The sequence below is a fragment of the Octodon degus genome, unplaced genomic scaffold (assembly GCF_000260255.1).
Source record: "Octodon degus isolate 3935 unplaced genomic scaffold, OctDeg1.0 scaffold00293, whole genome shotgun sequence".
Lineage (NCBI taxonomy): Eukaryota > Metazoa > Chordata > Mammalia > Rodentia > Octodontidae > Octodon > Octodon degus.
Window position 1 is genome coordinate 827952 of NW_004524869.1, and position 14925 is coordinate 842876.

At 43.8% G+C, this 14925-nt stretch overlaps 2 protein-coding genes across 2 annotated transcripts in view; one reads left to right on the top strand and one right to left on the bottom strand.

Moving 5' to 3' along the window:
• Positions 1-434: 434 nt before the first annotated feature.
• Positions 435-1909, top strand: Rxfp3 (relaxin/insulin like family peptide receptor 3). Its single transcript, XM_004647190.2, has one exon. The coding sequence runs from the start codon at positions 462-464 to the stop codon at positions 1860-1862; it is 1401 nt and encodes a 466-aa protein (XP_004647247.1). The 5' UTR covers positions 435-461; the 3' UTR covers positions 1863-1909.
• Positions 1910-6286: 4377 nt separating this feature from the next.
• Slc45a2 (solute carrier family 45 member 2) overlaps positions 6287-14925 on the bottom strand; it is a gene marked incomplete at its 5' end in the record, with an annotated part of 35964 nt that continues 27325 nt past the window's right edge. The window contains 4 exons of the mRNA XM_004647191.2: positions 6287-6548; positions 8012-8223; positions 12126-12249; positions 12954-13097. Coding sequence (XP_004647248.2) covers positions 6318-6548; positions 8012-8223; positions 12126-12249; positions 12954-13097 — 711 coding nt within the window. The remainder of the gene's footprint in view (positions 6549-8011; positions 8224-12125; positions 12250-12953; positions 13098-14925) is intronic.

A 14925-nucleotide genomic window follows, 5' to 3' on the forward strand; every position in this document is an offset into this window, starting at 1 on the left:
AGCGGGGGAAGCAACTTCCCAATCTCTATTTTTCTCTAAAAGGACAGAAACCTCGTCCGCAACAGAGGTCTCGGAAGGAGGAGCGGTTCGGAGTCGCGTCCCGAGCAGCAGGTGGGTTGTGCGTCACTGCCCGAGTGGCACCGGGAAATCGAGAGGGGAGATCTCAGTCGCGCAGCGGGAACCTAGAGACTTCGCCTTTGGCTGGAGACCCGTGGACGCCGGCTCCCTCTGGGCATTGCTCTCTGCTCTCCATTTCAGCTCCAGGGCAGACGTCCGCTCAGCTCCTGAGCCCAGGACGGCTGCCCGCGCGCAGGGCGCAGAAAGTACCCAGGTCTTAGGCGCTGTCTTCTGCTGCTGCTTTGAAAGCTCCCGCGCACGCCGCGCTCTGCCGGGGTCCACAGCGAGGAGAGCCTGCTACCGCAGTTGCCTGTTCCACAGACATGGCCTAGAGGAACCTGTGCATGCGGGTGGCTGCTGCAACCACGGCGGCCACCATGAGCAAGGCTGCTGGAGGGGAGGAGCTCGCAGAACTCTTCAGACTGGTCCCGGACATTCTGCAGGCTGCCAACGTGAGTGGCAACGCGTCTCTGCAGCTTCAGGATTTATGGTGGGAGTTGGGGCTGGAGCTGCCTGATGGCGCGGCGCCAGGGCATCCCCTGGGCAGCGGCGGGTCAGAGAGCTCAAACACGGAGGCGCGGGTGCGCGTTCTCATCAGCGCGGTGTACTGGGTGGTCTGTGCGCTGGGGCTGGCGGGCAACCTGCTCGTGCTCTACCTGATGAAGAGCAAGCAAGGCTGGCGCAAGTCTTCCATCAACCTCTTTGTCACCAACCTGGCGCTGACGGATTTTCAGTTCGTGCTCACGCTACCCTTCTGGGCGGTGGAAAACGCGCTGGACTTCAAATGGCCTTTTGGCAAGGCCATGTGCAAGATCGTGTCTGTAGTGACGTCCATGAACATGTACGCCAGCGTCTTCTTCCTCACCGCCATGAGTGTGGCACGCTACCACTCGGTGGCCTCGGCTCTTAGGAGCCACCGGAGCGGAGGGCACGGCCGTGGCGACTGCTGCAGCCAGAGGTTGGAAGATAGTTGCTGCTTCTCGGCCAGGGCGCTCTGTGTATTGATCTGGGCTTTGGCCGCCCTGGGCTCGCTGCCCAATGCCATTTTTTCCACCACTATCAAGGTGATGGGCGAGGAGCTGTGCCTGGTGCGCTTCCCGGACAAGTTGCTGGGCCGTGACAGGCAGTTCTGGCTGGGCCTGTACCACCTGCAGAAGGTGCTGCTGGGCTTCCTGCTACCTCTGGGAATCATCAGCCTGTGCTACCTGCTGCTGGTGCGTTTCATCTCCGATCGCCGTGTGGTGGGCACAGAGGCAGTGGCTGGGGGAGGCCCGACTGGAGCCAGCGCTAGGAGACGGTCCAAGGTGACCAAGTCAGTAACCATTGTGGTCCTGTCCTTTTTCCTGTGCTGGCTGCCCAACCAGGCCCTCACCACCTGGAGCATCCTGATCAAGTTCAATGTGGTGCCCTTCAGCCAGGAGTACTTTGTATGCCAGGTGTACATGTTCCCCTTGAGTGTGTGCCTGGCGCACTCCAACAGCTGCCTCAACCCCATCCTCTATTGCCTCGTGCGCCGCGAATTCCGCAAGGCGCTCAAGAACCTCCTCTGGCGGTTCGCCTCACCTTCTCTCACCAACATGCGTCCTTTCACTGCCACCACCAAGCCGGAGCCAGAAGGTCACCGGCTGCAGGCCCTGGCACCACTCCAGACAGGCACAGAGCCTGACCTGCTCTACTACCCGCCGGGCGTGGTGGTCTACAGTGGGGGGCGCTATGACCTGCTGCCCAGCAGCTCAGCCTACTGATAACAAGTAAGACTCTAAGAATGCAGCAGAACAAAGCCCCCCAACCCTGAACAGGGAAAAAGCAGTGTCTTATTGGAGACTGAGGGGCCCCACTTCAAGAAGTAGGAGGAAAGAGGATCGGGAGAAGGTAGAGGGGCTACCTGTGAACAGCCTGGAGGGTCTTCTCTGGAGAAGAAAGCCTACAAGGCCAGGCAAGGAGAAGAAGCTGAACAAGGAGTCAAAGTCCTGCATGCCACAGGACCTGGCCACTAGCCCTGGCTCTCCACTAGATCCCAACTCTGTGTCCTCTCCTTGTGCTGTCTACCTACCCTGGGGACTGGAGCTCCCAGAAACAGCAGCATCAAGAAAATGGAGAAATTGGGGCACAGGGGCAGGCCTCAGCCCAGTGATGAACATAGTTAACTGGGCATCTATTCCAGGGATGTTCTTGGAGCCCTTGATAACTCTTAAAGCTGCATCAGTCAGAAAAATTGCCCCTAAATCTCTCCTCTTTGCTCTTAGGCCTGTAAGAATGTATGGAGAAACAAAGGTCTAAGTTGCTACCCAGAGAATGAGTTGGGAGGGAAGAACCCTTTTCAGAGTTGGTAGAAAGTGCTGACCATGTTGGTCTGACCTAGAAGGAAGCCCAGGGAATGCCTATGTTTCCAACTGGGCAACTGGGTACAAGCTGAGCTTGACTGCAGGCTTGCTGCCTCTGAGTGTGGATGTCACAGAGGCAATAGGTCTGTCCCAAATGAAAGAGAGATTCATTTGGGAGTGACCTTAATGCAAATCAGGATGGTGCAATTATCCAGGCTGAATACAAAAATGTCTGTAGGCTACTGCTCCTAAAGGGACTCAAGTGCTTGCTGGGAATTGAGCAGGTGGCAGCACTGTGGAAGCTGGGTGTACCAGATCCCTTGAGAACAAGGATTCTGGGTCCCTTGGGCTCTTATACTGTAAATGAGAAGTACTCAGAAGCATCTTCAAAAGCTCTCTGGGGATCAGGGGCACATCAACAGCCCCCAATCTCCGTGGCTTAGAAGTTGGGGTGCTTCTTTGATTCAGCCTCTGCACCAGAGAATAGAAGGATGGCCAGTAAGGTTTGAGTATGCATAGAAGAGTAAGAAATTTCATAGAAATGCGCAGGGCCTTTCTAAAAGTAGGGATCTGTTCTTTCAAGAAGAGGCAGAAATATGGGGAAAAGAGTTGAAGACTGAAGTACAGCCACCCTAAAGGGAAGAAAATACTGGAGAGGTGGTCCTGAAAGGACCACCAGAATTTCAAGTGTGAGGTTCCCTGTTGCTCATACTATTGACAAGAGAAGGTAAGAAATAAGAATTCCCACAAGAGAATAGCTAAGCAAAGTCCTTTTATTCTAAAGAATGCTTTGCACTTGGCGTACACATGTTGAATTCTTCCCTAACTTCCACACACTCAGTGGGGCCTTTCTGAAAAGTAACTCACTTTTCTCATGGCAACACTCTGTCTGTGCAGCAGCTTATGGTGCTGCGATCCTCACAAAGTCCTCGCTTGAAGCTGTTCTGAGAACTGAGATCAAACATGAACCCATCCACCTGCCAGTCAGGATTGATGGAGGTGCTACTCTTTTCTTTGGCTGCTTAGTTTAGGGATCAAGAAACTGGTAACACAGGCACCTCCAAGTGTGATCATTTTGATACAATGAAACATCATTAGAAAATTGTCTATATAACTTCATAAACTGTAGAATTGTTTAGTAATTCTGTTGAGATTTTTTGTAATGTCTGAGATTTGAAGCTCAAAATATGAGATCTACTACTCTGTCATCCTTTTTCCCATTGTCTGTAACACAACACAGTACAATAACTAAATATTTGTATAACTTCCTCCAGAAACAAAAGCTGCCTGATTTCAATCCTTACAAGTTTTGAGAAGTTGCCTTTCAGCAAACTGACAAGTGGTTGTGTCTCAAGGTCATTACTGTTGCCTTCCTTTATCTTTCATGGGTAAAACTTATTGATATTGACTAGCAACTGGACTGATGAAACATAAACCCCCTAAATCTCCAAAATACATGAAAAATCAACAAAGTAAAAAATAAACTATCTATTATTGTGCCAGATTATTTATTTTCATCAACCAATTTTAGACACTAACTGAGAGATTCTTATTAGAGCAACTTGATATTTTGATTTTGACATTAGGATGCTGTGTGGTGGCAACTCAAAATTCTTAGGAATGTGTGTCGAAGTGTATTCTTTTGCTACTGTGGGCACTAGTACAAAAAATGAGAAGAGGTTGGGGGGTGTTCCACAGGCTCAATGATGAAGTAGTAGCAGAGACAGGCTCTTTAAACAAACAAACAAACAAACAAACAAACAAAAAATAGGGCCAGGGAGCTGTCTCAGCAGCATAAGCACTTGCCTGGCAATTGTGAAGTCCTGAGTTTGATCCCTAGTACCAAAAAAAGTAAAATAAAATAAACAAAAAAGTGGGCACTTGGGTAGCAGCAAGGGGAAAATCCAAACAGCAGCAGGAAGGAAGGAGTGTGAGGCACAAGGACACAGCTGCCTTTTGAGGCTGATGGAGAAATCAGGGAGGGGAAGGAGGCTGCAATAGAGAATGACAGGTGGTCAGCTCTGCAAGCTCTGCTGACCTGGTAGTCTTCCCCTAGACCCGGGCAGCGAGGGCACCTGAATCTCATCATTAGAGGCCCTTGCTCTCCCCACTCCTCCAGCCAGGCCCCTCTCCACATGGTGAAGAACACATGGTTCTTTACCTCTCCCACACCCTAGGCCATGTTTCTGCATGTGAGATCCCAGAATTTCCATCCAAATCATGCTGAGTCTATCTGCAAGACCTTTGTGGGACCCTGTCTGAGTCCTACTTCTAGAAGTGGTGCACTGTTGAGTCCTTTACCTTTGGGTGTAAGGAGCAGCTTGGAGAGCTATTTGTATGAGTGCTAGAGAGTGGCAAGGCATGGGTGGCCAGGGATATACTAATGCCAGAGTGCACACCAGGACTTTCACAGTGCTGGACACAGAGGAGCAGGCAGAGAAGAAGAGACTGACAAGAGGCAACATCCCCTCAGCCAAGTTATTCTTTCTCAAATTCTTTGGCAGCACTGAAGGGTTTGGTCAATTAGAAGCTCACCTGGGGCAGTAACTGTACTATCAGGCTCCAAGATAAGGTAGGAAAGGCATCATGTGACTGTTTTAGCTTTTAAAGACAGAAGGGCAAGTTTCCATTCTGCATTAATCATGCACACTGAGAGTCATGTTGGGAAGCAATTATGAAGACTGGAATAGACCTAAGGACACGGGATGGGACAATGTGCCTTTTGCAACCATGACGGTTGCTTGCTACCAATCATCATCCCCTGAGCAAGTGCCAGCCACCAGGCTAGGAGCTGTCCCTACAGTAAGCAGCACAGACCAAGATCCCGCATTCTAAGGCCAGCTCTGCCCCTTATAGCTCATAGCCTCAGATAAGTCATGGAGCACCTCCCTGCTTTGTGTTCTTCACTTGAAAAATGGACAGCAGTAGCAGCATTAACTGTGAGAACTGCAGTGTTGACACAGGCACAACATTTAGAGTAGTGGCAAACACTCCATGCTATATATCACTAATTGCTGTCTCTGGTATAGGAATTATTCTTCAGAATGCATAGATGAGTATAGCTTAGGAAGATGAAATAGTTCAGTGGTGAGAAGCAAAGCCAAGATGCAAACCCAGCTGAGCCCTACAGCTCATGGTGTTCCTGGTAAGCATCTCAGCTTCCACATAGCTGAAAACCTCCCTGCAGAGGGACAGTGGCAAGGATGTGGCTGCAGTACAGCTGCTCAGCCTGGGGAGAGAAGAGCATTGAAAGATTTTCATATCAACTCCAGAGGAGGAAACAACAGAGCAGACTAAACGGAAATAACTTTACTGTGTAATAAAATGAGCATGAACATTCAAGCAGACGTCTCAGAATGTCATGCATTAATAAAAATTAATTATGAGCCAGTTAAATACAATAAATCAAAATCATAAAAGTTCATCAGTCATATTTTTAGTATTTGTGAATTTGGTGAAGTGTGTGACTCTCCAGCTGCATAAGGACTGTTGACTTTTAAAAAGAGCATGTTATAAAATAAATATAAGCATCACAGCTAAAATTAGTCTGCTTCTCCAGGGTCATCAAAACCTGAAGATCTCTGTGCAGAACAGACCCTCTCGTGCCCACCTTTGCACTACGATGCAACGAGGAAGATGCATGTGGTGTGTGCACACTCATACAGGTGCGGAAGGGGGGGCTCAGTGAGGCTTAGTATGGGTCTGCTCTCCGTGGGAGTTGGACTTCCCGTGAGGGGTGGGCAGATGCAGCCAGCTGAAATCACAATTCAGGACACCCACTGAGGAGACTCCGAAGGTGCAGAAGCAAAGAAAAGACAGATTCGCTTGCCATGCGCTTCACGCGATTGAGGGTAAGATCACTGGCTCTTTTTTGGCCTAATCCACATATCTAATAAAGAGAGCCACAAAGCAACAGCCAATGAAGGCCACCGCAGAGGCCGCAATCACCACCACCGCGACGCTCCCAGCCGTGTTGACCAGGAAGCCCAGGCCTCCTCCCACCAGGATCTGAGCCAGCTGCACCATGCAGGTGAGGGCGGCGCAGTCCACGCCCTTCCCACGTTCAGGGCTGCCGGCGCCTGTGCTCCATCCCGGCTCCTGCTGCCTCTGCAAGGGAAGCACACGAACACACTTGAGCGGAAGGAACTGTCACCTAGGACAAGGATCTGCAAGCTGCTTCTACAAAAAGCCAGATAGTAAATACTTTTGTGGGTCAGAGGCCTTGGTTGTGACTCTTTACAGTGCAAAACAGTTATTTCACATAAACAAACTACATTCCAGCATAACTTTATAGACATTAGCATTTTTTTTTCATGTTGATCTTACTTTTAGCAAAATAGTATCCTTTTCTGGGATTTTTTTTTAAGTATTTAAAAATGCAAAATAAAGTCTTGATCATGGACAATGCAAAAGCAGGCACCAAGCCTCCTTTGGCCACTAAACTTGGTTCACAGCCACCAGGGACGTTCCACCCTGCTTGATGCTTTCTTCTCTACCTGTTCCAAATTCTTAAAACCCACCATTAACACATGTAAGATTCAACGAGAAATGTATGCAAAATTATCCTTTCTGTTGTCAATAAATACAATGTGGTAGAACCCTAAAAAGAAAATGTATATTCTATTCATTTCCTGCTTAAAGGTTCAAACATTTTCAAAAGGATGCTGAGCCACTAAACTACTCAGGAGAAACAACATAAAAATCAATTCAACCACTTTAAAGATAGCTGCTTGATTAATGATCAGTATTAACTATTTAGTAACTTGTATTTAGCATTAATTAGTAAATCAAGCATTAATTAATATTGAATATTGCCATTTGGGGCTCTCTTATTCTAGGCAGCATGTGACTTTTTAAAAAATAATCACTATTTTATTTCATCTTCACTACTGCCCAAAATGCACATAGCATCATTATCCCCATGACAACAAAGGTACTAGATGTCATTACTCTAGTTCTTATCCAAAAGATACTACATAAGCACTATCCTAAGCACACTTTATACACTATCTTGCTTAATTCTTCTACAACTTCATATAATAGGTGTTATTTCCATTTGATTAATAATTACATAGAGTCTCTAAGAGTTAAAATGGTAAGTTTTTTTTTTAAATGGTAAGTTCTTATACTTACCATTAAGTAAGATAAACCTTGTGTGGAAAAAGAAAATAAATTTATATTTGATTTTCAATTAAAAATATTGGAAAGATAAAAATATAATAAAGAGTAGTAACGAACATCACAACTAGGACTAGCAAAATCATGAAAGGAGTCATTTATAATGCACACTTTTGTTTGTGATTGTGCTTGTTGAGTGATGTGAATATATTGCCTCATCTAAAATGAACTCATCTTAGGATAGGGAGATAGCTCGGTGGTCTAGGCACCTGCTTGGCAAGCACAAAGACCTGGGTTCAATCCCCATGTATCACATGTCATGCCAACCCCAGAATCCCCATGTAGTGGTATATGCCTGTAATCCCAGCACTCAGGAGGCTGAGACAAGAGAATCACTACAACTTTAGGCAAGTCCAGATGTTACCCAGGAGAGGTATTCCATGAACACACACCTCTTTCTCCTCCTCATGGTGGTACTCAGTGATGAGGCTGAAGGGCACAGTGTACAGGGTGCTGGACATTACGCCGAACAAGGTGCACAGGACCAGCGTGGAGTAGACATTTGGGAAGAGTCCTATAAGTCCAGTCCCCAAGCCAAACAGCAAATACCCCATGAAGTAAAGCCCCTTTAAGCCGATGTAGGATACCAAAGCTTTCTGAGAGTCTGTGGAGAAAAGAAAGGAAAAATTACAGCTGACAGTGTCCCACAAATAATTTCAGACAATCTTTTCTTTTGAAGATGAACTTTTTCAGGAGACTTTTTCTGATACCAAGTTAGGAACAAAAGAACCTCCTTATCTGTGGCTGAAAACAGCTGGCTTATTTGTCTTATCAGTGTTAAATCCTCCTCATAGAAGATAGCTTGAAAGCCCCTTGCTAAGCTGATTTTCTTTTCCATAGAGAATAAGACAGTTTAGCAAACAGCTGAATAGCAGAAAGATGCAAAAGAGGTTGTACAAAAGCCCACACTGGCTATGGGCCCTTGGAGCCCAAGGGCATGGAAGAACAGTGGGGGTTATTCTGATTACAGAGGTCTAGCTCAGAGTTTGGGACAGGATTCAATGATCCAGCATTTGCAAGAGTTTAATTTGTTTTCCAGCACTATTTAAGAAACTCAACATAAATGAAGTGAAATCACAAGATGTCTAGTTCAATAACAATTCATTGATAATGTATACTTATCCTGAACCTACCATCCAATGACATCTGGGGAAAATTAGATAAATGAGCTTTTGCAGAATGATCCAAGTCACTCAGTTTCTCAGTCCCCATCTGAGCACAGTCTATGTACACGGGGAAGAAGTAAAAGATGTACACTTCTCTGAAGACACTCTGACTTCCCAACCCTTCCCAGGCTAGCAAAGGGCCTGCCAGGCCCAAGGCTGGCTCCTTCACATACACACATTTCTTAACTTTGCACCACCTCTGCTTTCTCACCAGAAAACTTGGAGCAATACAACTCTGTTGGAATTATTATCAGAATCAAAATATCTGAAATATAATCCAGCCAAATGCTGAGGAGATAGCAGATTCCCTGTTAATGTGGCTATTGCTATTTCTACAAACACAGGCTGGTCGGCAGATAGCTGATTCTTAATTCAGTTCCTCTCCAAGCAACTTGATTTGTTCATACAGCTGTAGAAATGAAGTCAATTTACATAATTAATTAAATTTTACTTCAAGACATTTTCAATGTTTGTCATAAAAGTAAGGAAAAGTCTCCCAAATCATTAATCTTTTTAAAGTCATTTTTAAATCTATGTATTCCTTGTTTTTCTTCTATTTAATTCTATTGGTACACATGAATGGGAGGACAATTATAGATGCTGACATATCTATTCAGGAGTGAAACTTTCTATTTCTATCTAAATAACCATCAGATTTATACCTTAAAGACAAAAACCTGATTTGTAGTGCATTTGAATCAATTATGAGACAAAACACTGTCTGGGGTCACTGGGTATAAAGATAAGCTCTAGAAATGACAGACAAGCAGATGGAATCCTCTGTGAAATTCATCCCATGTCTGGAGAGCTGTCGTTAAGGTTGAAAATAGATGCACTATAAGCAGATCCATCTCCTAACAAGCCTGGATAACCCTGTTTACTTAATGATTATGTTTATGCACAAAATGTAATCTCTGGTGCTTAAGTATCTGATAGATACCATTAATATTTAGCTCTTATCCAAGGATAAAAGTAATATTTAGAAATATAAGTAACTTCATATAAACATTGAGAGTCTAACCAATAGATGTTCTCTTTACTAGAGACATCAGTAAATTTCAGGGCCAAACATAAAATGTCCTCTGAGATCTGATAGCTAGGACTAGCCATCTCCTTCTGTAGTGTTCTCATTAGGGTTAAAGGAAAATTGTTGATTTAATCACCCAAGAATATTACTGTCCATTATGAACAATTATGACTGCTACTTTGATTGGTATAATTGTGTCTTGCTATATAAAAGGATATTGAAAAAAAGTTCCTTGTTGTCACAGCCCACCCCAACCTCAAGGTTCCCCTGTTGAGCTGCCTTGGATAAAGACACTGGGGCTACATTCACTGTTAGATGAATCCAAAATAGAGAGCACTAGAGTGTGGTCTGGAAGTGACAGAAATGACTGACTCGGTCCAGAGTGGGAGAGTGTACAGGGGAAAAATCTTGCATTGTTTCATAGAGGAAGTAATATTTCAGGTTGGTCAAAGGGCATTGTTAGGAACTGTGTTGGTGGAGGGCTAGGAGAAGTCAGAAGAAACTAAAATCAGTGCAAATCTACACAGACAGGAAAGTCTGTGCACCAGGTCATTGGGGCAGCTAATTTGCATCCAGCAATAGAAGTCAAAGAGTGATTGAAGCCAATGTGAAAATATTAAAATGCCAGGTTCGAGGCACAGACATTGTCCTGTAGGCATAAAGAGCAGGCATGGTTGGTATTTCATAAATAAAACTTTGGTTTGAATTCACAATGGTAAGGATATCATAAATGTGTACATTATTAAAGTTTAGAAGATTATTTAAATAATAATTTATATCAAACAGGGCTTTTCATGAGAAAGGGACTAAAGATAACGCCTTTTAAAACTAAAATGTCATGAAATTCATATGGGAATTCAAGCTAGACTAATTGAACCCCTACTAGGACTTCCTTGGGGAGAAAAAAATTAAAATTGACACAATGTTAAAATGCTAATATAATTATTTGTGGGAAAAATGTATTCCTTTTACAAAAATGAAGGAAGTAGGAAATAGCGCCCTTGCCCTGTGAAATCACCAAGGAATTCAAGTAAATAATTTATTAGAACCTTTTGGTCTGTCACTTTCAGGTTCTATTCTAAGTATTTGAATATTCCTCCCTGTATTTTCTTAGTTCATATATTCTGAGATGGGGAAAAAGTGTTTCCAAAGACAGGTAAGCTTCAAGTCATCACTATTTGATCAGCATAAATTTCAAAATACTAATGTTATGGCTCTATGATTATTGGACTCTTTGTTCCTTGATGTTATATTAGGCTACCTCCTCCCAATTGTGGAAATATTGAGCTAATTTAGAAGAGGTTTCCTGTTGTGTGATGACAGAAGAGCAGAGAGGGGCTCAACCTTTTCCCCCTTTAAGAATGATGGTATGTGTCCTGTGAACGGTAACATACTTCTTCCCATCTCTTTCCTCTTCCTCAACCTGGGCCACACCACTGCTGTCCCTGAGTCTGTGAAAAATCTGGAGCTTTGAGCTAAGAGTGAGCTTTTCCTCTCAAGGCTCCTGAGGAGCAGAGAGAAAGCAGAAGAGGTCATTATTATGAGGACCCAAATTTCCACTGCAGAAAACCTACCTGAATATTTCAGGAGAGGTATTTTATTTGATTCAGTGTACAAAGATCTTAGAGCTCCCCATAGAAATTAGCAAGCACCCATTCAACCTGTGTGAAGCCGTAGAACTATAGACCTAAATACAGACTTCACTGAAACCAATGGCAGAAATCCCTGTATTCCATGGCCTCATAGTGGAAACTTAGCTAATTGAAGAACCAAGAGGCTCACACGTCTTGGAAGCTGGTGCCTGAGAAGTTGTTCTCAGTCTTAGGAAAGTGGTTCTGTGACATGGATTCAGGAACATCAGAGCTAAGATTATTTTATATAACACTCTTGTCACCTGTCATTTTTACCATCCTTTCTGTTTTGTGCCATCTACAAATCTGATTAACACATCTCTGAAACACCACACAACAACACAGCTTGCTCCAGTAAAACATCAACTGGCTGGAATACTCTCTCATCCATCTAATGTTTTTCTGTGGGTTTTAAAAGGTTCTGTTTTATTTTTCCAAGAAACTTTGGTAAGGAATGCAGAGTCCCCAAACACAAAGTAATTACCAAGGGAAATGACACGTAGAAATCACTATGAGAATAAACAATTCCTGTAGCATTGTCTAAGTTTTGCCTGACATCCGTATATTTGTCACAAGTCTGTTATTATTGAGAAGAAAATAGATAGAGAAATTTAAAAAAAACCCTCTTGATTCTGTTAGACCAGAGACCTCTAGAAGACACTCTCTGGAGAAGAAGACTTACAAGAATAAATTGAAGAAAACACAGAGTTGATGCACAAACCCCAACATCCAACCTCGACCCCTCTTTCGTAGATGAGAAACTCTGTGGAGTTGTGTGGGCTGTAGGGATCCCCACGGTACACAATCTGAAAGAAAGGGCAAGGGCTGGTGAGCTATAAATATTATGTTGCAGGGCCTCCTGCTCGTGGACTCTGCTTATCCACCTGGGGAAGAGCAACCATCATGCAGCTGCCCACAGGGCCCCTCTTAGGCCACAGAGCTCATTGTTTCATGAGCCAGTCACCACTTTCTTCCAACCACAAGCCCACCCCAGGCCTTCAGGAAGTCTCATGCCTATGCTTCAAGTCTGGAAATGCTCCTCTGGGTATTTGTCACCCCTGTTCCACTCACATATGGCCTCACCTGACTCAAGCAATCCTTCCACCCCTCCTCTGGAGCCTTTGACTCATCTCTACAGATGCCATTTCTCTTCCTGTTTGGAATGTGTTCTCCTTCTTCTACATTTCTGCAAGTCCTACTCATCCTTCAAGGCCAGATCACGATGGGCCTCTTTACGCAGCCTGCCGGGAGCTCTACAATACATTGATTGGCCCCTACTTGCTGTATTTAATCAAGTACTAATAGTTCTTATAGTGTCCTCTAGTTGTAAAGGTACGTAGCACCCTGCCTCCAAAACTTGTCTGTAAGATAGCTCTTAAAGGTATTCTTTCTCATACTCTTCCCGTCCTTTATTGTATACTCTACTGTATTCTAGAGGCTAGCCCAGAAGAAAGCATGGATGAAGGGCTTATGTGTGAGCCACTGAGTATGTGGCAGACTTGTTCTTTACCTGACCCATGAAATCTGTGAAGAAGAGCATGTTGGACAGGAAGGCAGTCCATCCGATGAGGTGGCTGATACAAAGGCAGCGGTAGTGGGGAGGCATGCTTGTCAGTGCCCTCAGGAGTGACTTTATGGTCATTGCCCTCTGGGGCTGGAACAAAATGTACAAAAGAAGTGTGACCATCAGCCACTTGAAAGAGTCCAATCACAGCCCTGTTACATATCGGTCACCTGGCCATCATACAGAGGACCTTTCCTGGGCATAACACCTCAGTTTCCATGGAACACACCTAAAGGAGGTGTTCTGTTCAGTATGAGTGGCTGGTTACACTGCAGTTTCAGACCCAAAATAGGTTCTTGTGAAATAAAAGCAAAGACACTGGGATAGTTGAGAGCTACAGGTCACAATGTATCATCTACTGTCCTCTTGTGTGTGAAAAAAATGTTTCTAACTTATAAAAATGAAGGTAGTAGCTAATAAACCCCCTACCTCCAAGAAATCACAAAGGAATTCAGATGAATAATGTATTAGACTGTTTTGGACCTCGTGATACCACAACACAAGGTGAAATCTCACAGCTCTCAGCTAGCCACCAGATTAGAGTTCTTAGATTTCTTCATTGAGATCTTGATCAGCCATATCCAAGATGGCCTTCATGATCTCTACCCCCTGGCTACCCCCATGATCATGGTATTTTACATGACAAAGAGATTTTGTGTATACAATTAAGGTTGCTCATCAGTTGGCCTTGAGTTCATCAAAAGATTGTGTGGACCCTGGTCCAATCCCATGAGTCCTTGCAAGTCTGGCACTACAAGGACCTGAACTCTGCCTATGAGTTGAATGTACTTGCAGACAGCTGTTTTCCTGCTGGGCTTCCAGAAGAGAGAACCCAACACTGCTGACATTTTAATTTATATTGTTTCAGACCCTAAGTGGAAAACCCACTGTATTCCACCCAGACTCTGACCTACAAAACAGTCAGGCAATTAAAGGAACTTATTTTAGGCTCCAAGTTTATAACGATTTTTTTATGGGACAATAGAAAACTGCTCTCACTCAGGTACCTTTCTCCCCTCAGTTTATTTCTCTGGATCCTATTAATAGTGGATATGTGTTACGTCAAGTGAAAATGTCAGCAAGATAGAACAACATAGACACATATACACATGTAAATGACTTTACTCACACCATATATTCTTTAATTTAGAGTTAGATTGTGTTATAACTAGACACTATAATTATTTTTTTTGGTTTTATAACTTTCGGTCTCAAAAACTTGAGGGAGTGAGAAATTTTTAGCCACTGACACAACTTTTAGAAAAAAAGAAATGCAATGGGCTCTAATATCTTGTCATATAAGAAGAGAAATACGTCTTGGAGTACTGAGCATTCATCTGCCCTGATGACACTGACAGCATGAACCTTAACCATGCTGCGGCGATGGATCTTTCTCCTCTGATTTTTATTTATCCTGAATCTTGACAAGATGAAATTGACTCCAGCTCATTTATGTCTCCTGATATTTTGTATTTTCATTATAACTGCCAATCATTTTATAACACTTAACATTATACTGTAAAGTTTTTTTACTGCTTTGCTGCCAAGAAATCAGAATGTTCCACTTTATATTTTTGTATAAATTGATATTTTAAAATCATCAGTCCTTAATGCTTTATGGAAGACCTGGAGAAACTCATTTAAGTCCTTTAACCAATCTACTTTTCCTCCAGATGAAGAAATAGTGTTAGCCAAAATGGCACCACGTTGTAAGAAGGGACTAGATCTTCACTAGACACTGTACTTTGACTTTGGACTTCCCAAATCCTGAACTGTTAGAAATAAATATCTATTGTATACTTAAACCAACTCATTAATCATGTAGCATGTAATCCATTGCCAATGATTGTACTAATTTTATTATACTTAGTATTAAAAAATATACTGCTGAATTCATACACCTACGATACATGAATGG